The sequence below is a fragment of the Oryx dammah genome, unplaced genomic scaffold (assembly GCF_014754425.2).
Source record: "Oryx dammah isolate SB20612 unplaced genomic scaffold, SCBI_Odam_1.1 HiC_scaffold_14, whole genome shotgun sequence".
Lineage (NCBI taxonomy): Eukaryota > Metazoa > Chordata > Mammalia > Artiodactyla > Bovidae > Oryx > Oryx dammah.
Window position 1 is genome coordinate 50,014,637 of NW_024070198.1, and position 25,763 is coordinate 50,040,399.

The following is a 25,763-nucleotide window of genomic DNA, read 5'->3' on the forward strand; positions in this document are numbered from 1 at the left end:
CGCCCCAGGACCGTGTCTGACCTGAGCCGGGTCCCTGCAGCCCAGCGCCCCAGGACTGTGGGGCCGCTGCCCGCGGCAGGGTCCTTGCATGATGCGCAGTGGGGGCAGGACGCCACAGGGGTCTGGGGCGGCTTCACACCCGGCAGGACCACTGAGACTGGGCACAGACTCTCCTGGGAGGCCTTCCCGGCAATGTCAGTGGGTGTGTGGCCCACAGAAGGACCTGGGGGCCACCCAACAGGAGCCTCCCGGGGCGGTGCCGTCACACAGGTGCCTCTACCGGCAGCAGGCTCTGGGCGACCTGCGCCCCCGGGACGGAGGGAGGCTTTCGGGCCGACCCCCAGCCCAGCAGGGCACTGCCCCTGGGGAGGCGGCCGTCAGAGCCCACAGGGACACCGGCGGCTGAGCCGAGTGCTGGGCACCTCGGCCCTGAGCGCTCCCCGGGTTAGGGGCCCTGCCCCTGCCCTAGGGGTTCCCAGCAAATCTCCTGGTGCAGGAATGGCCTCCGGGAGCTTGCAGGGCGGACGCTGGTCCTGGGAGAGCCCGGCCACGCCAGTCACGCGGTGTGCTCCGTGTCCTTTCCAGGATCTGAGGACGGTCCTCTCCCTGCCCCCGTCCCCAGGGGAGCTCCTGCACCCCGTGGTGTATGCCTGCACGGCCGTCATGCTGCTGTGTCTGCTGGCCTCCGCTGCCACCTACGTCGTCCACCAAAGGTGAGCCCCCCTCCGTCCTCAGGTAGAAAGGAGGCCCTGGCAGGTGCCTCACGGGCCCGGGTGGCCCCCGCGGCCGCAGGTAGCTGAGTGCTGGGGGACGGACGTCCCAGGCCTCACGTTCTCATCTCGTCAGGTGACACGCGCTCTTCCTCCAAGGGCCCTGACAGCCCGCGCCCCGAGGAGGTCAGAGTAGCCGCACAACCCTCAGAGCAGCCCTGCCCTGGGCTGGCCGGCCACAGGGGAGTCCAGTGGGTTCTCTATGTCCCTCAAAGATGACCTGGGAAAATCGAGGAGGAGTCCTGGCCACCATCAGGGGCCAGACCATGGGCAGAGCCATGGGCAGAGCCTGGCCCACGGGCATAACTGTGGTCAGGGGAGAAGCTTGGGCACGTCGCAGGCCTCAGGCACAGACTGAGAAGCCTAGTGTGGGCCCTGCCGGGCTGGCCCTGGGCGTGGACTCCACCCCAAGCAGCGTCCTCTGCAGCAGTCCTGGCCGTGGGGTCGTCAGTCAGCCACAGCCTTCTCCCAAGGTGCAGACTCAATCAGATGCAAAGAACCCCACCTGGGGAATGAGGAAGCCAGACCGGCTTCGCCCCCCACCCTGCACCTTCCTCGGGGACCTCGGACAAGTTGTGAGGTCCCAGGGCCTCTAGGTCCTCGTTTATCTGACGACTGGAGACGTCCAGGCCCAGCATCCCGGGGTGACTTTACACCAAGCATCCGAGGCCACAAACTAGAGTGGACAGCAAGTCTGTCCATCCGCCCCCGGCCTGGTCTCCCTAGCTTGCTGTTCCCAGCCGATCCCCGTCCACCCGAGGCCTCCAGCCCGGCTCCGGTCCCGGCAGGACAGAGCGCAACCTGTGCAGCTGAGGGTGCCCTGCCCCCCCGCCCCGGGAGACGCTGCTAACCGCGGTCTCGCCCGCAGCGCGATCCGGATCAGCCGCCTGGGCCGGCACACCCTCCTGAACCTCTGTCTCCATGCGGCCCTGACCTTCTCCGCCTTCGCGGGCGGCATCAACCGCACCAGATTCCCGACCCTGTGCCAGGCGGTGAGTGCTGTCTTCATTTGCTGCCAGGTCTGAAGTGCTCATCGACTCTCCAGCCAAGGGGGAGATTTGTGATGACCGTCCTGAGGGTGAGACGACATGCGAGCGTTTGTCCAGGGGCTTCTCGTGCCGGGGACTCTAGCGCCCAGTGCGTCTGTATCAGAGTTCCTCCCTGTGTGAGTCTGACCGATCTGCTCAGCGCCTGATCATGTTATTTAGTTTATTTTCCAATTGGACTAGTTTTCTCCAAGCCCCTGGTGACATGTTAACGAGACAGTCAATTTCCAACAAACTGGCTGATCACAGAAGTAGGGACTCGACCTGCCTCTCCTGCAAATGGGTGGGCAGGAGTTCAGGGGCGGGGCCTGCTCCCTCGGCCCAGGTAAGAGTCCTGGCCCAGAGGTCTCAGCTCCTCACCAGGGAGACGCCGCCCTCACTGCTGGGTCACCAGGGGTTGGGGGTGCCCACCCCCACGTGGCACCCAGTGTTCTCACACTGACTGGAAGGTCTGGCCCTCTTGGGTGATAAGGGGCCTTTGGGAGAAGTCTTGGGGGGGTCTTCTTCCCACCCCATGGCTCCGCCTGGCCTTTCTTAGAAGGAGGGAAAAGGGGTTTCCCTGGTGGTCCAGTGGGTAAGACTCCAAAGCCTCCACTGCAGAGGTTATGGGTTTGATCCCTGGTTGGGAAATGATCCCACAAGCCTCGCAGCAAAGCCAAAAAAGAAAGGGGGCATATGAAGTACCCCCTGGTCCTGACAGAGTCAGAGAGGCCCCTCCGTCAGCCACGAGTCAAGGACAGAGGCCCAGGGTCCGTGCAGCTGGACATCGAGGTCCCTCTGCTCTCTCCCCCAAGCCTTTCAACAGCCCACCTACACCTGGCCTTGGCTCAGCCTGGCAGACAGTCCCCTCCAGGGGGACAGTCCCTTCCTGGTGGGCAGACACCTCCAGGGGCACAGTCCCCTCCAGGTGGACAGTCCCCTCTAGATGGACAGTCCCCCCAGTGGGCAGACACCTCCGGGGGACAGTCCCCTCTAGATGGACAGTCCCCTCCAGGGGGACATTCCCCTCCTGCAGGAAGACACCTCCAGGAGGACAGTCCCCTCTAGATGGACAGTCCCCTCCAGGGGGACAGTCCCCTCCCGGCGGGCAGACACCTCCAGCACTCATCAGGGGCCAGGTGGGGGCTTCCCCATGGACCACAGGGCATCTCACCAAGGACTCATTTAGTGGGTGTCCATCTGCCAGGACCACATGGAGAAAGTGTCCTGGCCAGCACACAACCTCACAGGCTCCCCTTGTGGCCTTGGCTGTGTGAATTCACCAAGAGTATGTCGACAGCCAGGGAGGCTGCTTCAGCTCAATTCCCTGGCTCCCGTGTGTGCCTGCTGACCTCAGCTCCTCTGTCCACACGAACTGACCTGTTCTTCTGCACCAACGGCAGCTGCTGGCAACTCCTGGGCGTCAGAGGGCAAAAGTCTGCTCCCACTGGGCAGGGCTGCCTCGGGGGGAACTGGCTGTGAGCTCCTGCCCCTACACGCTCCCCCTGCAAACAAGGTGCCAGGCCCGCGCGGCAGGATGTGAGGGCCCAGTTTCCAGCGTCCCCAGGCTCCTGAGTACAGAAGAGAGGTCAGCTTTCCACAAACGCGTGTGGATGCCACCCGTCCCACCGGGAGGCCACCTCTGCACCTGTTCCTGGTACCTAGCTGAAAACTCACCAGCACATCCCTGCACCACACGCAGGGCAGACACGCTCCTGGAGGTCTCTCGATATTGCAGAAACACCCCTGGGGGAGCCCCGGAAAATCCAATTTGCCATCCGCCTCTGAACACCTGCTGAGACGCGGAGCCGTCTGGAAGCAGTGAAATGGACCATCCCCTTTATGTCCACGTTTCCCTGCGGGGAGCCCTGGGACCTGGGGCTGCCGCCCCTCAGCACCTCCAGTGTGAGGTGTACCACCACCCCTACAGTCCCAAGAGCCCGGCCGGGGGCCCCCAACCCAGGAAATGTCCCCAAGCCTTCTGCCCAGACAGAGGCTAGGGGGCCAGACATCCCTGTGGCAGCCAAGGCCAGGCCAGGCCAGCAGGCTGGACCCCTGAGTGTGTCATGGGCAGGGGCAGACATGCCTGGAGGGCCTCAGAAGTCCTGCTGGTCACCTCATGATGACAACCTGCCCTCAGCTCCGAGTCCACGTTTCCAGAAGGAACTGCGACTTCTCCCGCTCACTTGAAGACGAGCATTGGCTCGGGTGTAAGGCAGAGAGGACAAGATTCCAACAGAGGGCCCGTGGCACACAAGCCAGGCTCACCGGGAGGAGCAGTCAGGAGGGAGAACAGGTGCGGGGCCAGGACGCTGTGGCCGTGGACCCCACACTCGCCGGAGGAGAGGGACCCTGGGGCACAGCTCAGAGCCGGGTCAGTTGGAAGGTGTGACACTCTCCAGTGTCAAGCTGACTGGCCTTGGTGCCCAGACATTCGGTCAAACATCCTAGGGCGTCTGTGAGGGTGCTTCCGTGTGAAATGAACGTTCAAGCGGCGGCCCAAGGAGAGCGGACTATCCTCCCAACATCGGCCTTGTCCGTCCCCAGGAGCGTGCACCAGACGGACAGACGTCTGAGCAGGGAGAGCCCTGAGTGTCCTGGGCCGGGGACCTCCAGCCTCCGGACCCGCTCAGACTGAACCCGCACAGCTGGCCGTCCTGCAGGCTGCAGACCCCGGGGGCCCCGCTGCCCCCGTCACAGGGGACGATTCATCAGCCCCAGTGCGGTTTTGCCCTGGCCAGCAGCCAGCCTGGCCCACCGTGCCCAACCCCAGCGCACCACCACCTGGGCTCAACAGCGGCCCCCAGAGCCAGCGGCGCCCCCACCCCGGCGGGCGTCGGAGGGAAACGCGCCCCAGGGCCGTCATGGGCGCTCGAGCCCAGAGCTGGGGTCTGGAGAGGAGAGGCGGTCGTTATGGGACCAGAGCGGCGCGCGCCGCGCGGAGGCTGCGACACCACACGCGCCGGCGGCTCCATGGCTCCGCGGAAGCCCGGCACGGCCGGGGCGGCTCAAGGGCCGTGTGGACGCCAGCGTGACGGCCCTGCGGCGACCTCTGCACGTGTCCACCTGAGGCTGGCGTCTGGGAGGTCCTGCTGTTCCGGCCTCCCCGTCACCTACAGGCTGGCACGGCCCCCGGCGCTCGGCGCTCGGGGAAGACGGGCGGGGGCGGGGCCGGCCCAGGCCCCACCCCGAGGACGCGTCTGAGGTCCGCCCCCTCCTCTCGGCGACAGGCGGGGGTCGCGGGCTCCGGCTCCCAGGCAAGAGGCCCAGGCCGGGCAGAGAGGAGGCCTGGACGCTCCCGCGCGCGGGCAGCGACTGAAACGCAGTCCAGCGTTCTCACAACAGTCCCACCCGTCCTTACGGGGCTTTCTCATAAGTTGAAGCTGAATTCTGCATGTGATAAATCCTTACAACGGTGCGATGTTACCTTTGTTTAGAGAATCTCTGTATTCCTTAAACACTGACATCCTAACAATCACAACCATATTTTACCTGTCATCGCAAAACGTCAGGTCATTACTTCAAAGGTAGCCTCATTCTACAGAATCGGATGGCGATGATGGGGTGTGGAATGAACGCCCAATTAGCTGAAGCAGAGCCGCCAGGGGCGTCGGGGCTCTTTCCATAATAACGAGCGACTCCGACAGGCAAGGAGTGAACTTCAGCTTCTGATCACCGAGGCACAGCATCCCGGAGACCCCCGAGCCTCCGCCCCTCCCTTCTTGCGGGCTCCTCCGGAGCTGAGCGCGCTGACCACATGGCCCTGTGCAGGAGGAGTCTCCCCGCTCCGACCAGGCGGTGGGGGTGGGGGTGGGGTGTGCCCACAGCTCCCTGCGGGAGGCCGAGCTGGCTCAGGGTCCGGGCCACCCAGGCATCTTCCCTGAGCTCTGAGTCCCTGTGAAGCCCGGTGTCTACCCCAGGGCCCCTGCCAGGCCCACTTCCTGTCGCTGTTGAGCTGTTTCCTGAGGGTGTGGGAGGGGGTAGCAGGACGGGGTGCGGGGCTCAGGCCCGGGGCGGGGTGCTGGCAGGCGGGCGGGCTCTCACTGGCTCTTCCCCCAGGTGGGCATTGTGCTGCACTACTCCACGCTCTCTACTTTGCTGTGGATCGGGGTGACTGCCAGGAACATCTACAAGCAGGTGACCAAGAAGGCCCCGCTGTGCCCGGGGGCAGGCCAGCCGCCGCACCCCAGGCAGCCCCTGCTCAGGTACCGAGCGCGCCTGACCCCCAGCCCTGGGCTTCCTGGGGGTTCTCGGCAAGCTGGCCATGGGGAAGCCTGGGCCCAGGGGTGATGGAAGGCCCAGGTGGCCGGGGCTCGTGGGGGGGGGCCAGGGCGGGGGAACCGGGATGAGGTCGACGCTCAGGTGTGGGGTTCCTGCCCTCTGGTGCCGCCAAGTCAGTGCGGGGAGGCCCCTGGCGCCCGCCGTGGGTGGGCAGGTGGACACGGCTCTGGGCTGGGCCAGAGTCCTGGTCTCGGCTTTGGTCTATTCACGGGTCTCAGTGAGCGGGGGGGAACCTGACCTCAAGGTGACCGCGCGGCTGGACGCAGATTTGAATGGGGGCCCTGCTCCAGCTGGTCGTCCCCGTTTCCTCCTCAGACTGGGAGGGTTTGGGGTGGACGTGGTGGGACCAGGCCTGGGGCCAGTGGGACCCCCAGACGTCCTCCCACAACGCGGCCTGGGGCGCCCGGGGAGACTCCTGTCTGGGCCGAAGTAGGAGTGCCTCTCCGGAGACTCCGCAGCGCGGCTCGGCCCCTTAAGGCAAGGATGGGCCCGCCCCACCCAGGCAGCGGTTCACAGCAATCCATGTTTTGCTGGCCTCTGCCCTCCAATTTCCTGAACCAAGACTGAATCCAAACCGGCCGTTGGCAGGAGCCAGGCCTAGATCGGCCTGTGTGGCCAGACCCTGGGTGCCCGCTGCCCAGCGCCATCACCTGGCCCGTCTCCAGGCCATCGCCTGAGCTCAGAGAGCCTTGGACGCCCTGGTGACTGCCGTGAGGCACTCAGGCCGCCAGGGGCTGCCCGAGCTCCTGACTGGGACGGTGCTGGGTGTCTGGGGCCCTGGCCTGGGATCCCGGGCATGGCCGCGCCCAAGTGGTCCCGTGAGGGGCAGCGGCTCCTGGGGTCGTGGCCTGTGCAGGGCGGGGCTGGGGGGTACCTGGGGCCCAGCCCCCCCGGAGCGGGCTCCACACCCGAGGGGCCACTGGCCTGTCCTCGTGAGCGCCCGCCCCGCAGAGGCGTCCTGTGAGGCAGATAAAAACGCTGTTGTTTAAGTGAGTATCGTGACTCCCAGCCCCCACCCCCATTCCCGACACTGTCTGGTTTTCACGTGGAGCAGACACGTTGCCACGTGGCAACCAGGGCTGGTGGCTTCTGCTGCAGCTTGGGCCAGGGAGGCGAGATTTCTTCATCTTATCTCCTGCCAGGGAGGCCCCCGGGTTTAAAAATCACTCTCAAAATGTGTTTCCGTTTCCGGAGCTGAAACTGATGGCAGAGCTGCCTGGTGATTTGAAGAATGGGGTGGAGCAAGCTGTGGGTTTAGGCGGTGGCTTCGAGCGCGCGTAACCCCGCGGGCCCTGCGGCTCTGTGTCATGGGGGCAGGGACCCAGCCCGGCTGCCCGGTCACACCCGCAGCTCACTCCCCCCAGTGTCTCCTGGGGGCCGCTGCCGCCCACCCGCCTGCATCTGCTGCCCCTGGGACAAGGAGCCTGGTGCTGCAGGCCGCCCACCCAGTGCGGTGGCCCCGGGGGTCCCTCGGTCATCGGCGCGCACCCTCACAGGTGCCCAGACTTACCTGCCCCCCTGCCCAGCCGCCCTCTCTGGCCCAGCCTGGCCTGGGGCTGGCAGCAGGTGCCGTGGGCCTGGACCTTCTCCAGAGGACAGAGGCTGACGACGGGGACCCCAGAGACCAGGAGGAACTGTCAGGGGCTGGAGACGTTCCCTCCAGGGCTGCTGGGGCTTGAACTCTGCCCTGAAGCCTCCGACCTGCTCTCCTCCACCCAGAAGCATCCTTGTCAGGGGGCTTTCCCCGCTGGGCCGCCAGGGGCATCGCTTCAGTGCATCCTGAGCCCCCAGGACGGGAAAGTCAACTGTGCTTCACCAACTGCAGCAAGGATTTAGCTCCTGGGACCTCCTGGGAGGAGCGTGCTGCGGGACCCCTTGCGGGCAGAGCAGGCCACATCCTGCTGGGCCCTGGGGAAGGCCCCGCGCTGGGCAGAGCCCCGAGTTCTCCCAACTCAGTTCCGCGGCTTTCTGATGAGAACTAAAAACATCTGTGAAATCCCACACTAACATTACGCTTCCCTGGTGGCTCAGACGGTAAAGCGTCTGCCTGCAGTGTGGGAGACCTGGTGTTCGATTCCTAGGTTGGGAAGGTCCCCTGGAGAAGGAAATGGCTACCCACTCCAGTATTCTAGCCTGGGAAATTCCATGGACAGAGGAGCCTGGGGGGGCTATAGTCCATGGGATCGCAAAGAGTCAGACACGACTGAGCAACTTCACTGTTTCACACTAACATTAAAATAGTTTTCTCCGTTTCTGCACGAACGGCCATTGGACTTTGGGTAGAGATTGCACTGAATCTGGAGAGCACGTTAAGAAGTGTTAGCATTTCAACATTATTCAGTTCAGTCGCTTAGTTGTGTCCAACTCTTTGTGACCCCATGGACTGCAGCACACCAGGCCTCCCTATCCATCACCAGCTCCCAGAGTTTACTCAAACTTATGTCCATCGAGTCGGTGATGCCATCCAACCATCTCATCCTCTATCGCCCCCTTCTCCTCCTGCTTTCAATCTTTCCCAGCATCAGGGTCTTTTCCAATGAGCCAGTTCTTCGCATCAGGTGGACAAAGTATTGGAACTTCAGTTTCAGCATCAGTCCTTCCAATGAACACCCCGGACTGATCTCCTGTAGGATGGCCTGGGTGGATCTCCTGCAGTCCAAGGGACTCTCAAGAATCTTCTCCAAGACCACAGTTCAAAAGCGTCAATTCTTTGGCACTCAGCTTTCTTTATAATTCAACTCTCACATCCACACATGACCACTGAAAAAACCATAGCCTTGACTAGATGGACCTTTGTTGGCAAAGTACTGTTTCTGCTTTTGAATGTGCTGTGTAGGTTGGTCATAGCTTTTCTTCCAAGGAGCAAACATCTTTGAATTTCATGGCTGCAGTCACCATCTGCAGTGATTTTGGAGCCCAGAAAAATAAAGTCTGTCACTGTTTCTATTGTTTCCCCATCTATTTGCCATGAAGTGATAGGACCAGATGCCATGATCTTAGTTTTTTGAATGTTGAGTTTTAAGTCAGATTTTTTCACTCTCCTCTTTCACTTTCATCAAGCGGCTCTTTAGTTCTTCTTCACTTTCTGCCCTTAGGGTGGTATCATCTATGTATCTGAGGTTATTGATACTTTTCCCGGCAATCTTAATTCCAGATTGTGCTTCATCCAACCCAACATTTCACATGATGTACTCTGCATAGAAGTTAAATAGGCAGGTGACAATATACAGCCTTGAGATAGTCCTTTCCCTATTTGAAACCAGTCTGTTATTCCATAGCCGGTTCTTACTGTTGCTTCTTGACCTGCATACAGATTTCTCAGGAGGCAGGTCAGATGGTCTGGTGTTCCCATCTCTTGATGAGTTTTCCACAGTTTGTTGTGATCCACACAGTCACACAGGTAGAGTCAATAAAGCAGCAGTAGAGGTTTCTCTGGAGCTCTTTAGCTTCTTCTGTGACCCAGGATTGTAATGTTACCAACAGTCTTCAATCCAGCAGATTGTAATGTTACCAACAGTCTTCAATCCGTAAGCACAGGATGTTGCCCATTCATGAAGGTCTTTCATTCCTCCTGGGAATGTTTACAGTTTTCAGCGCACACATCTTGTGCTTCGTGGTTAAATTATTTCCTCAGTATTTGTATGCTGTTGTAAATGGGATTGTTTCTTCAATCTTGTACTCAGGCTGTTCGTTGCTTACGTATGTGGTTAGTGGCTCAGCCGTGTCTGACTCTGTACGACCCCGTGGACTGCAGCCCACCGGATTCCTCTGTCCATGGGATTCTCCAGGCAAGAGGACTGGAGTGGGCTGCCATGCCCTCCTCCCGGGGACCTTCCTGGCCAGGGACTGAACCTGGGTCTCCTGCACTGCAGACAGATTGTTTTACCATCTGAGCCCCCAGGGAAGCCCGCTTGTGTACAGAAACGCAGCTGACCTTGTTTGCTGGTGTGCGTCCTGGAGGCGGCTCACGTTGCTTGCTAGCCCCAGGGACTCTCAGGGGGCCCTTTGGGACCACACACACACACACACACACACACACACACACACGGTTTCCCCTCCACGTCGGGAGTTTCATTGCTTCATGTCCAGCCTGGACGTTCTCCTTTTTCTTCTTGCCTCATTGCCCTGGCGAGGACTGGCAGGACTGCGTTAGCTCTTTCTCTTTTTCTCTTAGTCTGGCCAACAGTTGGCCAATTCTGTTAAGCTTTTTAAAGGACTAACTTTGATTTCATTGACTTTCTGTTGTTTTTTTTTTTTAATCGGGGACTTATTGAGCACATTCTCTGTCAAGCTCTCTGCCCAAGTGCTGGTATGGGCTTTACAGCTATTTGGCACTTTGTTTAGAACAGAAAATGTGTCTGACATAAAGTAAGTTTAATAAGATCTCATAGTTTACAAAGTGCTTTCACACACTTCAGAGGGAAGATGACTGTCTGTTTTACAAAATAAGGACACGTGGGCACAAAGAGATTTCAGCGCTGTCCCAGCACATATACCAGCAGCTAACCAGTGATCGCCGTGTGGCATTATCTCTGCTGTAGTCTCTATTCTGCTGATTTGAATTCAGTTCGCTCTTCTTTTTTCCCGGTTCTTTACAGTATCAAGTCAGATTCCCAATTTGAGATCTGTCTGTTCTGACTGTAGAACCTATGGTGTGACTTTCCCCCTGGGCGCTGCTGTTGCTGACCCAGAGGTTTGCATGCTGTGGGCTTACTTCACTCATCGTGAGGTCTTTCCTTCCACGCGCGTATTATTTACGGTCCTGCTGTTTCCCCCAGATCATCAGGCTTTCGGCAGGAGGCGGTGGAGGGAGGGGATGTCTGCTCTAGAGCCGCGCTGAGAACCTTAGAGATAGGGAAGCCCTGCATGAGTGGAGGGCCACGTGGCTGAGGGTGAGACCCTGATCCCAGGGGTGGGAATGAGCCACTTCATCCCTCCTGTGTTTAGAAAGCTCCGAGGGCAAGGCTGGGGCTCAGCGAGGGTCCGGGCCGGGGCAGGCGGCCCTGCCGGCTCTGCTGTGGGCACGGGACCGAGTCAGCATCTGCTTTCTCTGTGGGGGACAGGGCAGCAGGGTGGGTGGGCCTGGCCCCGGGTGCCTCCAGGAAGCATCTCAATTTGGGCCCCGGGCCTCCCAGGGGTCACCAGGCAGAGTGGAGGCCTTCATGGGTCCCTGACTGCTGTGACCTGAGTCTGAGTTGGGTTCCTGGCCTGTCAGTCCCAGCCCAGGGCTTTCTTTTGGGGCATCACTACCTGGGATGAGGGGTGCCACCCCTCAGCCTTGCGGGTGGGCCTTCCCTCTGCTCCTGCGGGAGGGGTTCCCTGCTCTCCTGCCTGGGGGACACTGTCAGCAGCCTCCGCAGCTCATCCAAGGGAGCCTTCGCTGCGTCCTCCCGTGGGACCCGGGGGGCTGCCCTGCCCCTGTGTCCTCAGACCTGGGCTCACAGCTCCTTTTCATTAAACATGGAAACCACGATCGAGAGATGATGGCAAGTCAGTAAATACTGTTTAATTGGGCCTGGTGTGTGCAACGTCCATGCTGATCTGAGCTGCTGTTGGTGGAAAGCAGGCTGACTGACTCTGTGTTCTGACGTGAGGCCCAGAGGCTGAGCCATCATCTCGGGGCCCCCGGGGCCCCCCATCCCAGTGCTCAGCACAGAGGCAGTAATTGCATGGCTGTGGACCCAAGGCTCAGCCATCATCCCAGGACCCCCGGGGCCGCCCCCCATCCCAGTGCTCAGCACAGAGATGATGGCTGTGTGGCTGTGGACCCGAGGCTCAGCTGTAATCACGAGATCCTCAGGGTGCCCCCCCGCCCCATCCCAGTGCTCAGCGCGGAGGTGGTGGCTGGCTCTGCAGGAGGACCTCCAGGGGATGCAGAGGGAGGAGACCCTCAGGCTGAGTCTAGGACAGTCTGTGCAGGCTCGAAAGGAGGGAGGGGTCCCAGGAGTGCAGACGCCGGGTGAGTGGTCGGCACAGCCCGGGAGCAAATGCAGACGTGCTCATGAGGGGGCCGTGTGGGGACGCGGGCACGGCCCAGGGCTTGACCCGCAGGCAGGGGGCCTGGCGGGGCAGGGGCGCACTCGAGGGCATCGCGCAGGGGACTTTGGAAACTTGATTTGACAGCAACCGAGCAGTGGGAACCAGCAGCACACGGAGCTGGGACCAGCCTCCTGGGCCTTGAGGCCCATCTCCCGCTGTGTCCTCACACAGCGCCAGGGGCGAGGAGGCTCTCCGCCATCTCTGGAAAAGCGCTTCCCACGGCTCCACCCTACAACCAAGACCCCCTCCCGAGACCGCCATCTCGGCGGGGGGAAGAGTTCAACAGGGGAACTCGGGCCCAGGGACTCCACCGAAGCCTCAGCATCAAACAGCTCTGGCTGTGGCCGCCGGCGTCTGGGCAGATTCAGCTGCCTGCAGCCAAGTCCTGATTCTGCAGCCCGCCCTGCCTTCCTGAGTCGTTTCCTGTCTCAAGGCCTGAAAAGCCCACTTGGTGGTGCCCACAGCCTGGTTCGTCCATGGTCCACAGGCAGTCGGCCCCGACTCTGGACAGCCCTGCCTGGGGAAGGAAGGGTCCCCGGGGCTCCCTCTGCCCGGGACTCCCTCTCAGGGCAGAGGCTGAAGCCAGCTGGGGGCCTGGGACATGCGCGACCCAGCGCTGGGCCGGGTGGAGCCCCACAGCCCCACGTGCGGCCTTGGGAGCGGAGGGCTCAGGGCTCAGGGCCGAGCAGGGCCCTGTGAGGCCGCATCTGGGACCCCGGCCCGGCTCACAGGCCTGGCCCAGGAACGCGGGGGGCTTTTGCCAGCTAAACACGAGCGGGCGGCCTCGCATGCTGGGACCTACCCCCGAGAATCAGGACACATCGTGCCGCTGGGTTTCCACACCTCCTGGTCTCCGTAGGAGACCACTCTCGTGTTCACACTCCAGTGTCCCTGCCTGGGAAGTCCCACGGACAGAGGAGCCTGCGGGCTACGCTCCCAAGAGTCAGGCGAACACAACTGAGCGACTAAATCAGCACCACGTTCTGAACAGGAGCCTGTCCTGGAGCACCGTCACTGCCTGTCCTGGAGCACCTTCACGGCCTGTCCTGGAGCACCTTCATGGCCTGTCCTGGAGCACCGTCACAGCTGGTCAGGGCTCAGGCAGGCGTCCTCTGCGCCCCACATGGCCTTCGTCCACCAGCTATTATCCAGGCGTCAAGTTCCTGAGGGTTTCACCCTCCTCTGCCCACCGCCGGCCAGTGCAAGCTGGACGTGAGAGTCTGCATCTCAGAGGCACGTCGGTGGCTCTCAAAGCCGCGTACTCGGGCGATGGACATGGATGGCTCTTTCACCCGAGCTGAAATCACTGACCTGATCTCTCGGGTTTCCGAGTCTGGGCCCGGAGGGGGAGTGCCCCTCCGACAGACTCCGGGGCTGAAGGCCTGCGCCCGGGCAGGTTCATAGCTCATCCTCATCTGGCCTCCAGCTGCTGCTGGCTGCCCTGGGCTGCTCCAGGTCTCCAGCCCACCCCTCCTCCAAGTGCAGCCCCCCTTCCTCGAGGATACGGGGGGCCCAGGAGCAGCGACCCCTCCGTTCACGTCAGCGGATCTCATCCACAGAGACCCAGGCTCCACAAGGGCATGGACCAGCCGGCGTCTGCCAGCTGATGGCAGCTCCTCAGGCCACCCTGGGGGCGGGCCTGCCTGGCCTGGACAGTGGACAGAGCGGCCAGCAGGCCCTCGGGACCTTCCTCTCAGCCTGACGCGGCTTCTCCTCCCGGCTTCTCGCTGTGGCCATCTTCCCCTGCTGGTCCTTTCCGGTTGCTGAGCCACGGCGGGAGAATCTGGCCTCTGCAGTCCTCTGTCCTCTCCTGTGGCCCCTTGGACAGTCAGGGAAGCATGGGCTCCGTGACCTGGAGAGACGGCCTGCCCAGCTCAGCTGACACAAGACAGGCACTGGGGCGGTTGCTGGGATTTCAAAGTCAGGTTTCCCAGGGGCCCTAAACTCCGGACGCGAGGTCGGCAAACAGATGCCCCGCCTGACACTGAAGCTGGAGCAGGCAGGGCCTGTGGGTCAGAGTCAGAAAACCCCAGCACCCTGAGGTCGCTGTCTGCCCAACAGTCGCTGGAGCCCCTCTGTGAGGCCTCCAGGGCGGCTGGGGCTCGCGGAGCTGGCCGACACCCACAGGGACTCCCCGGCGGGCACCACGCATGCCCACACAGGGCCCAGGGGCCTCGGCAGGGACAACACCCTCCACCTGGGCCTTGCGCCCACCGACCAGGGCTCCCTGTCCTGGGAGTGGTGTACTCTGACGGCACGTGGGCTCCGGTCAGCAGCCAGGGGAGCGAGCAGAGCCGGTCCCAGGCCCTAAAGACAGAACAGAGGATGGGCAGGTGCCTGGGCGGGTGGGCAGGCAGCAGGGTCAGCTGGGGTCAGAGCTGCCGGAACCTTCAACCTCCACCCCAGGCTTGGCAGGGGGGAGGGCTGGTCCTTCCTCTTTTTTAAAAAAACTTTTTTTTTGAGAAATAGAACATTTAACCGCCCCCCCCAAAGCCTAAAACATCAATGCAGGTTTATGAAACAGTCCTGTGCCCTTCAAAGGAAGAAACAGAAGCCTCCTCTGCAGGAAACTCAGCCATGCCCCACCCCCGTCCTGACTCATGACTTTGATCGCCTTTTTTTATAGTTTTACCACCCAAATTTGTCTGCACTGATTTTGGGCCGTATACACATGGACTCCCTCATTTTATATTTTTATCAGGTTTATTTCACTGCCCAGCGTGCTTTCCAGACCCGTGTCTGAAACTGTGGCACCATCTGGCTGCGTGATGCGGATAAGTGGCCAGGCACTGTAGTCACGCTGCTCCTGGTTGAGGGGGGTGGTCTGTGACCCCACCATCCCTCCAGGTTTTGCTCATCTTTCCCGGAACCAGGGGCTCTGGGGTCCCATCTGCGCTCCCCACTGAGCACCCAGCCTCCTCCTGCCCCCCTCTGGGCCGTCTGTCCGTCCGTCCGTCCTTCCTCTGCTGTAGGACCAGGTAGGCAGGTCCCCACATCACCTGTCACGGGTGTCCTTCCGACCCCCCCAGCCGGAAGCAGGAGCCTGGGCGCCAACACTGCGCCCCCTACAAGCCCACCCTTCCTGGTGACATGCCCGCAGGCTCCGCTCTGTGATTCCACTTACAATTCTGTGCTTTCTGCTGGGACATGACTTTCTGGGTAGTGTGAGCTTGGGGACCAGGTTAGTTTCCTGCTCCTATTGGAACAAATTAAACCGCCATGAATTTATCGTCGGGGCTTCCCAGGTGGCGCTGGTGGTTAAGAACCCCCTTACCAACACAGAAGTAAGAGACGCGGGTCTGACCCTGGTCAGGAAGATCCCCTGGAGGACAGCATGGCAACCCACCCCAGCATTCTTGCCTCGAGAATCCCATGGACAGAGGAGCCTGGCGGGCTGCAGTCGGTGGGGTCGCAAAGAGTCAGACACGACGGTCAGTCAGACAGTTGTCAGCAGGCAAATGTATCATACACAGTCCAGGCGCTGGAATCCGAAACCAGCCCGCGGGCTAACCCAGGCGCGTGGGGCGGGCCCTTCCGGAGCCCCCAGCGTTGACCCGGGCTTCCATGCTCCGCTTCTTGCAGCGGCCGCCCCGGCCCTGGGGTCACGACCTCACTGGAGCGGCCGGGCAGGGGTCCAATGGGGGTGGGAGCTGAGGCGGAGCAGGAGGGTCCACGGGGCGGCGGGAGCAGGGCAGGGCCTCGCACCGGCCCGGGCCTCCAGCGCCCTCTGCCGGCCGCGGTCCGCAGGTGCTGGACGCGGAGCCGAACGACCCGAGAAGGGCGAGGCTCCCCGCAGAGGGGGGAGGCGGCGGGCTGCAGGGGCCCGACCAGGGGCGGCGGAGAGGCCGTGACGGCCCACCTGCAGGACCCCAGGGCGAGGGCACAGTCTGGCCCAGGCGGCAGCCCCTCTCAGGGAGCTGGGGGTACTGTCCGCCTTGGGAGAAGGTGCGCCAAGCCCGCCCAGTGCTCCAGACCCTCGCTGGGTTGGGTCTCCTCCTGGGCGAGCTGGGGGACCCATCTGGACCCATGGGCAGTGCCGGGGAAAGGAGAGGAGGGGTCACCTACCTGCCCAAGGGGAGGCGAGGCCGGCAGCGGGGTCTCCTGGTGGGCTGTCCCTGGGTGGCTGGGGTCCTCTGAGGGGCCCTGGGCCTGCTATGGGCTGCAGACTTGAGCAGAGGCCCCTTGCACGCTTGCACCGTCACCTAACTGCGTGCTGAAGGTGCCTCTTCATCGAAACCCAGGGCTTCTCTCCGTGGACCTGTCGGCATGCTGGGCCCAGTGCGGCATCAGGGGACGTGGGGGGCGGGCAGCGGAGGGGGCGGGGGGTCCAGCAGGCAGGTCCCTTTGCTGTGCGCCCAGAGCAGAACTGGCTCCCCTAAGGTCTCCCCACACCCTGAGGCCACCCGGCCGTTGTCCCTGGAGCTCTGTCTGGCCTGGTGTGGCCCCTGTGGGCGCCGGGCTGGAGCCCTGGAGGCTGTTTGCTGCACCCGAGGGGTCTGCAGAGGCCCCTCCTTTGCGCAGCCCCGCCCGGTGGGGGCAACTCCAGCGTCTGGCCCCCAGGTGGGACCAGGGGAGTCCCACCTCGGTCGGCCGGGCCCCGCTGGCTTGCAGCAGATCCTGCGAATCCGGCCTGTTCAGGGCCCATCGCTCCCTTTTTCCTTCCCTCCAGGCTGGTCTCATGGCCTGTGCTCACACCCAGGGCCCAAGAGGAGGCCCTTGGAGCTCATGGCCAGAGGCGCTTGGGCCAGAGTGGGCCCTGCCCAACCGCAGTGCCTTCACCGGCAGACAGCGGCCGCCCTGCAGCAGCACAGACGGTGTGCAGTCATGCCAGGCAGGCAGCGGTTTGGGGGGCACCACGCAATGGTGAGGCGGGCACCGAGCTACAGCGAGAGGGGGTGAGGCTGGACCTGGAGCTGCAGGCAACAGAGCGATGGGGGGCCCGGCCCAGGAGAGGGACAGAGGGACGTCCAGGCGTGAGCAGGCCCGGAGGGGCTACAGGCAGCGATGGGGGGCCCAGGCCCAGGAGAGGGACAGAGGGACGTCCAGGCGTGAGCAGGCCCGGAGGGGCTACAGGCAGCGATGGGGGGCCCGGCCCAGGCCGGGGCTGGGGGGCTCATCTCTCGTCACTGCTTGTCACCAGGCCGAAAGTGCCGCCTCCACAGGCCCCTGCCAGGCGGTCTGTCTTCTCGTGAGGAGCCCCAGCCTCGCCCCAGGAGGGAGGCTCCCAGCAGAGGGGCCGCGCTTAGCTGCTGTCGCCACGGGAGACCCCTCACCAGCCTGATGGAGCAGAGCTGAGCAGCCCCGCCTGCTGTCAGTCTTCCTTCCGGTCCGATGCTGGGCGTCAGGGTCCGTCCCTGCAGTCGGGGGTGTGGCATGCTGCCTGCTTTTCAGATAGCCCAGGCCCTTAATGTTTCCGTATAAGTTGTTTTTAAAATTTATTTATTTTTTATTTTTTCCTATTTTTGGCTCCAGTGGGTCTTCACGGCTGTGCACACAGCCTTTCCCCAGCTGTGGCGGGCGGGGTTGCTCCCTGGGTGTGGTGCGATGGCCTCTTGTTGCGGGGCGTGGGCTCCAGGCGGGTGGGCTCAGCCGCCATGCGGAGGCTTCTTTGCTCCGCAGCACACGGTATCATCCCAGATAAGGGACTGAACACGTGTCCCCTGCATCGACAGGCAGGCTCTTACCCACTGGACCACCTGGGAAGCCCCCATATAAATTTTCAATTTAGAAAAAAGAGCCTCCAGGGTTTTGACCTGAGTTCAGTTCAGTCGCTCAGTCGTGTCCGACTCTTTGCGACCCCATGAATCACAGCACGCCAGGCCTCCCTGTCCATCACCATCTCCCGGAGTTCACTCAGACTCACGTCCATCGAGTCCGTGATGCCATCCAGCCATCTCATCCTCGGTCGTCCCCTTATCCTCCTGCCCCCAATCCCTCCCAGCATCAGAGTCTTTTCCAATGAGTCAACTCTTCGCATGAGGTGGCCAAAGTACTGGAGTTTCAGCTTCAGCATCATTCCTTCCAAAGAAATCCCACAGCTGATCTCCTTCAGAATGGACTGGTTGGATCTCCTTGGGACTCTCAAGAGTCTTCTCCAACACCACAGTTCAAAAGCATCAATTCTTCGGCGCTCAGCCTTCTTCACAGTCCAACTCTCACATCCATACATGACCACAGGAAAAACCATAGCCTTGACTAGACGGACCTTAGTCAGCAAAGTAATGTCTCTGCTTTTGAATATACTATCTAGGTTGGTCATAACTTTTCTTCCAAGGAGTAAGCGTCTTTTAATTTCATGGCTGCAGTCACCATCTGCAGTGATTTTGGAGCCCCAAAAAATTAAGTCTGACACTGTTTCCACTGTTTCCCCATCTATTTGCCATGATGTGATGGGACCAGATGCCATGATCTTTGTTTTCTGAATGTTGAGCTTTAAGCCAACTTTTTCGCTCTTCTCTTTCACTTTCATCAAGAGGCTTTTTAGTTCCTCTTCACTTTCTGCCATAAGGGTGGTGTCATCTGCATATCTGAGGTTATTGATATTTCTCCTGGCAATCTTGATTCCAGCTTGTGTTTCTTCCAGTCCAGCTTTTCTCATGATGTACTCTGCATAGAAGTTAAATAAGCAGGGTGACAATATACAGCCTTGACGTACTCCTTTTCCTATTTGGAACCAGTCTGTTGTTCCATGTCCAGTTCTAACTGTTGCTTCCTGACCTGCATACAGATTTCTCAAGAGGCAGGTCAGGTGGTCTGGTATTCCCATCTCTTCCAGAATTTTCCACAGTTTATTGTGATCCACACAGTCAAAGGCTTTGACCTGATGTCACTGCAAACAGCACTTTTGTCTCCCCCGTGACTGCGATATGCTGGTGACTGATCTCTCTGATAAGCTGGTGCCTGGTCTCTGATAAGCTGGTGACTGATCTCTGATAAGCTGGTGACCGGTCTCTGATAAGCTGGTGACCGGTCTCTGCGATAAGCTGGTGACTGATCTTGATAAGCTGGTGACTGATGTCTGTGCGATAAGCTGGCAGCCGTCTAGACTTGCTTCTTATTCCCAGCTGTTGTCTTGGAGCCGCCACAGCGGTTTTCAGGGAACCGGTCGGGGCGCCTGAGGATGGAAGGGCATCGATGGCGTTCTCACTGGCACCTTTGTTCCTCTGCTGCCTCATCACGTGCCAGCATCCAGGAGATGCTCAGAGGACCAGAGGCTCGGTCCCCTCGCCCCTGCCTGACCCTGGGAACCTTCACCCCCTCACCGTCCGGGGACAGACTGGCTTCTTGCTGTTCAGTCACTGAGTCGCGTCTGACTCTGAGACCCCCTGGACTGCCGCCTGCCAGGCTCCTCTGTCCATGGGATTCTCCCGGCAAGAATACGGGAGTGGGTAGCTCTGCCCTTCTCCAGGGGATCTTCCTGACCCAGGGATCGAACCTGGGTCTCCCTCATTGCACACAGATTCTTCACCATCTGAGCCACCAGGAAAGCCCAGAGTTTGCTCAAACTCGTGTCCATTGTCTGAGCAAATCCCAGGAGACAGTGAAGGACGGTGAAGGACGGTGAAGGGCAGGTCAGCCTGGGGTGCAGCAGTCCAAGAGGCTGCAGAGAGTCAGACGGGACTGAGGGACTGAACAGCAATGTGTCCATTGAGTCAGTGATGCCATCCAACCATCTCATCTTCTGTCGCCCCCTTCTCTTCCCGCCTTCAATCTTTCCCAGCATCAGGGTCTTTTCCAATGAGTCAGTTCTTCGAATCAGGTGGCCAAAGTATTGGAGCTTCAGCTTTAGCAGCAGTCCTTCCAATGAATATTCAGGGTTGATTTCCTTTGGGATTGACTGGTTTGATCTCCCTGCAGTCCAAGGGACTCTCAAGAGTCTTCTCCAGCACCACAGTTGGGACCAGATACCATGATCGTAGTTTTTTGTGTTGAGCTTTAGGCCAACTCTTTCACCCTCTTCTTTCACCCTCATCAAGAGGCTCTTCAGTTCCTCTTCGCTTTCTGCCATTAGAGTGGTGCCATCTGCGCATCTCAGGCTGCTGAATTTCTCCCTGCAGTCTTGATTCCAGCTTGCGCTTCCTCCAGCCCAGCATTTCGCATAACGTGTGCTGCATGTAAGCTAAATTAGCGGGGTGACGATGTGTAGCTCTGACACACTGTTTTCCAAACTTTGAACCAGTGCTTTGCCCCTGTCCAGTTCTAACTGTTGTTTCTTGACCTGCATACAGGTTCCTTTCCTAAATCCAGCTTGTACATCAGAAAGTTCTCAGTTCATGCACTGTTGAAGCCTAGCTTGAAGGATTTTGAGTGTAATCTTGCTAACATATGGAATGAGTGCAATTGTACAGTAGTTTGAACATCCTTTTGGAGAAGGGAATGGCAACTCACTCTAGTACTCTTGCCTAGAAAATTTCATGGATGGAGGAGCCTCATAGGCTATAGTCCACGGGGTCACAAAGAGTCGGACCCGACTGAGCGACTTCACTTTCACTTTGAACATTCTTTGGCATTGCCTTTCTTTGGGACTGGGATGAAAACACCTTTTCCAGTCCTGTGGCCAATGCTGAGGTTTCCAAATTTGCTGGCATATTGAGTGCAGCACTTTAACAGCAGCATCTTTTAGGATTTGAAATAGCTAAGCTGGAATTCCATCACCTCCACTGGCTTTGTTTGTAGTGATGCTTCCTAAGGCCCACGTGACTTCACACTCCAAGATGTCTGGCTCTAGATGAGTGATTACACCATCGCGGTTATCCGGGTCATTAAGACCTTTCTCGCACAGTTCTTCGGTGTATTCTTGCTTCTGTTAGGTCCATACCATTACTGTCCTTTATCGAGCCCATCTTTGCGTGAAATGTTCCCTTGGTATCTCTAATTTTCTTGAAGACATCTCTAGTCTCTCCCATTCTGTTGTTTTCCTCTGTTTCTTTGCACTGCTCACTGAGGAAGGCTTTCTTGTCTCTCCTTGCTGTTCTCTGGGCTCTGTGTTCAGCTGGACACATCTTTGCCTTTCTCCCTTGCCTTTCGCGTCTCTTCGCATCTGTAAGGTCCCCTCAGACAACCACTTTACCTTCTTGAATTTCTTTTTCTTTGGGGTGGTTTTGGTCACTGTCTGCTGTACAATATTACAAACCTCTGTCCATAGTCCCTCAGGCACTTTGTCGCCACCAGGTCTAATCCCTTGAACTTATTCGTCACCTTTACTGTATAAGCATGAATAATCATAAGGGATTTGGTTTAGCTCGTACCTGAACGGTCTAGTGGTTTCCCCTACTTTCTTCAATTTGAGTCTGACTTTGGCAATAAGGAGTTCATGATCTGAGCCACAGTCAGCTCCCAGTCTTGTTTCTACTGACTGTATAGAGCTTCTCCATCTTTGGCTGCGAAGAATATAATGATTTCGGTGTTGACCATCTGGTGATGTCCACGTGTAGAGTCTTCTCTTGTGTTGTTGGAAGACAGTGTTTGCTATGAGCAGTGCATTCTCTTGGCAAAACTCCATCAGCCTTTGCCCTGCTTGTACTCCAAGGCCAAACTTGCCTGTTACTCCAGATATCTCTTGACTTCCTACTTTTGCATTCTAACCTACTATGATGAAAATGGCATCTTTTTTTTTTTTTTTTTTTTGGTGTTAGCTCTAGGTCTTGTAGGTCTTCATAGAACCGTTCAGCGTCAGCTTCTTCGGCATTAGTGGTTGGTGCATAGACTTGGATTACTGTGATGTTGAATGGTTTGCCTTGGAAATGAACAGAGATCATTCTGTTGTTTTTGAGATTGCACCGAAGTATTGTATTTCGGACCCTTTTGTTGGCTATGAGGGTATTCCATTTCCTCTAAGGGATTCTTGCCCACAGAGCATGCGACGTCACTTCAGTGTGTCTGACTCTTTGTGACCCTATGGACTGTAGCCCCTAGGTTCCTCCTGCCATGAGATTCCCCAGGCAAGAATACTAGAGTGGGTTGCCCTTTCCTACTCCAGACCTTCCCCACCCAGGGATGGAATGCACGTCTCATGTATCGCCTGCATTGACAGGCAGGCTCTTTACCACTGGTGCCACCTGGGATGTCCCACAGGAGTGGCCATCTGAGTCCGATTCACCCGTTCTCGCTCACTTAGCTCACTGACCCCTAAAAGGCTGACATCACTCGTGCCACCTCCTGCCCGACACTCCGCTCCCGCCCACGGCCAGCTGACCCTGATATTTGACACTGGCTGCACACACACGTCTCCATTCTCCCCGACACTCCACTCCCGCCCACGGCCAGCTGACCCTGATGTTTGACGCTGGCTGCACACACACGTCTCCATTCTCCCCCACACTCCTCTCCCGCCCACAGCCAGCTGCCCAGGCTGCCGCATCGCGCTGAGTGGGCTTCCCTGTGCTGTGCAGTAAGCTCTTGTTGGACTTTGGTTTTGTTTTCTTTTTTCATTTATTTCTGCCCCTGTTTTTGTCATCTCCTTCCTCCTGGTTACTCTGAGTTCACTTTGCTCTTTTTCTGCCCTGTTGAGGTGGAATCCTTGGTCATTGAACTTTAAATCTTTCTTTTTTTCTCATGGAAGTATTCACAGCTACGAGTGTCCCTCTAAGCCCAGCTTTAGCTGCATCCCAGAAATATTATACTGAACTTTCTTTCTCACTTTGGTTAAAATATTTTCCAGATTTCCTTATAATTTCTTCTCTCATCCATGAATTATTTAGCAGTATATCATCTCATTTTTCAGATATGTGTGGTTTTCCTAGTTACCTTATTGCTATTAATTTCTAATTTAGTCTCATTTTGATCTCAGAGAATATACTCTGTATGATTTAAATGCTTTTAAACTTATCAGCACTTGTTTTATGAAGCATCGTATCATCTGCAATGATTAACAGATGGTGTGCACTTGAAAAGAATTCGTGCTGTGCAATTTTGGGGTATGATTTTCTAGAAAGAACAACAATAGAGAAGCATGATTGATGTTACTGTTCAGATCTTCCAGTTATTAACTTTTTGCCTGCTTGTCCCATCAGTTGCTAAGAGAGGGGAGTTCAAAACACCAGCTGTGATTTTGGAATTATTTCTCCCTTTAATTATTTCCGTCCATTTTTGCTTCGCATATTTTGAATCTTCCCTCTGGCCCCCTACATTTACAGTTTAAATGTCTTCCTACGAACCAACATGGATCTCATTATGAAATGCCCTCGCTTCTATCTTTTCTTAAAGTTTATTTTGTCCTATATTGATGCAGCCACACTGGCCTCTTAGACTCAGTTCATGTGAATAGCTTTATCCATCCGTTAATTTTCAGCCACTCTATATATTTTTATTTAAAATGTTTTCTTCTATTGTAGACAGCATATAACAGGGTCTTGCTTTTTTGCTGGTATTGATGTATTCTGATGATCGCTGCCTTTGAACTGAAATGCTTAATCCATTAAAATTTAGTGGCATTTTGATTTTGTCTCCATTTCTCTGTTTTCTGTTTTTACTTTTTCTCTTTTTTTTCTTCTGTTCCTCCTTTCCTTTTTTATTTTCTTCTTTTGAGTTACCTTTAATATTCCATTTTATCTATTAGTTTTTTGCTTATTACTTTTCATGGCTGCTTTAGAGTGACCACAACCTTCTCACATCTCTATAGTTTGAAAGTCACACTATTCCATGTAAAAACCATGAGAATTAGAAACTTTGCGACCCTGTGCCCCCCACTCTTTCCGCTACAGACATCATCAGTGTTGCCCCACATATACTGTAAACTCCACAAGTCAAAGTGAAAGTGAAGTTGCTCAGTCATGTCCAACTCTTTGCCATCCCATGGACTGTAGTGGGCCAGGCTCCTCTGTCCATGGATTTTGCAGGCAAGAATACTGGAGTGGGGTGCCATTTCCTCCTCCAGGGGATCTTCCCCACCCAGGGATGGAACCCGGGTCTCCAGCATTGTAGGCAGACGCCTCACCCTCTGAGCCATCAGGGAGTCCTGCAAACTCCACAGGGCAGTGTTAAATTCTTTCTTTCATCAGTAATATATATGTTAGAGAAGCCAGGAGGAAACAATGTTTTCTCCTTACCCAAATATTCAGTGCTTCCTACGGTCTTCAGTCCTCCAAGTCCCTATTCACAAATAGTGTGCCTTCAGCCTGAAAGCTTTCATCTGGCATTTCCTGAAGTGTAGGTCAGCTGACAAGGACCCTTCCGGGCTTCGTCTTTGGGACGTGTTTTCCTTTGCCCTTCCTTCTGGAGTAGACTTTCTGGGGGCGCAGAGGCCCCGGCCGTCACCGGGGTAACTGCGTGCAGATCCCGGTTCTCCTCCGTGGACCTGGAATTGTTCCTATCACTGGGGCCTGGCGCCGTCGAAGTGATCTGGGTGCTTGTGGCATCCTGAGAATGACATCCTCTTGTGCGGGTCGTCCCACACCGTCCCCCGGGCTTCCCCAAGGCTGCCCGCTGCGCGTGTGTGTCAGCCGCGTACTTATGGCCAGGCACCCACGCTCACACCCCCAGGATCCCACGTGGGGCAGCACCCTTGGGTGGAGCTGTTGGCCAAGGCCCCGCAGGTAGGACCTACCCGGATGAGTCCCTGCCCCTCCGGAAGGGTCACACGCCAGAACCTGCCCCAGGCCGCAGAAGACTCGGCTGCCAGGGTCGAGGAACTGCGGCTCCGAGCGCTTCCTCCCGAGGCGTCCGGCCGGCGCACAGACGGTGGGTCGCTGACACTGCCGACAGGCGTGGCCTGGAGCCCAGCGGAGGGCGACTCGGCGGGCACCTGCTGAGAGCGCCCAGCGCCGCCCAGCAACACCTGCGCCCGAGGGGGGCGCCTGAGCAAGCACCCACCGCAGCGCCAGGCCGTCCCCGGGGTGAGCGGCCCCGCCCCGTCCACCGCGGCCCACCGCCGCCCAGGGCCTTCAGGTCCTTCTGTTCTCGCTGCACCAGGGCGCCGCCCGCCCGCCCGCCCCCAGACACACGCGCTGGGCCCGGCCAGGGTCATCTCTGTGCGGGCAGAGGCGAAGGGAGGACACGTGGACGGGGTGTGTGGGAGCAGAGGGGGCACGCGGGACATGGGGGAGGGGCGTGGGGCGGGGCGGTGGGGGAGGGGCGTGGGGAGGGGTGTGGGCGCTGCGGCGCGGGGGAGGCCAGGTCCGGCCGCACAGCGGCAGCGCTCTTCAGTCAGGCCGGGCTGCTGCCGCGTGGACAGCGGAGAGCAGGGCCTCCCCCTGCCTTGCCTGCGGGCGGCGCAGGGAGCGGGGCTGCCCTGGGGTGCGGGGGCCCCGAGGGCAGTGAGCGCCCCCTTCCCCCGCAGGTTCTACCTCGTCGGCGGCGGGGCCCCTCTGGTCATCTGCGGCGTCACGGCCGCCACGAACATCAGGAACTACGGGATGGAGGCCGAGGATGCAGCGTAGTGAGTACCGGGCGCCCCGCGGGGGCGCAGGATGGGCCGCAATCCCCCGCGCGCCTCCCAGGGGCCCGGAGCCGCCTCGCCCGGCTGGGGCGCCGCCACACCCCCGCCCGCGCTACGGGCGGGTCTGGCCTCACAGGGAGGGCCTGGGGGGGTGCGAAGGACGGCCCAGGACGGCCCAGGACGGTGAGCGGGCCCAGCCGCGAGGCTACCCGCCCCCTCCAGCTCTCCCGGCCCGCCCCCTCCAGCGCCCCCGGCCCGCCCCCTCCAGCGCCC

The 25,763-nt window shown here is 59.0% G+C and overlaps 1 protein-coding gene across 1 annotated transcript in view; it reads left to right on the forward strand.

Moving 5' to 3' along the window:
- Window positions 1-498: 498 nt before the first annotated feature.
- Window positions 499-25,763, forward strand: part of ADGRA1 (adhesion G protein-coupled receptor A1) — a 27,609-nt gene continuing 2,344 nt past the window's right edge. The window contains exons 1-4 of the mRNA XM_040254455.1: window positions 499-713; window positions 1,639-1,762; window positions 5,855-6,000; window positions 25,392-25,490. Of these exons, the coding sequence (XP_040110389.1) occupies window positions 499-713; window positions 1,639-1,762; window positions 5,855-6,000; window positions 25,392-25,490 (584 nt within the window). The remainder of the gene's footprint in view (window positions 714-1,638; window positions 1,763-5,854; window positions 6,001-25,391; window positions 25,491-25,763) is intronic.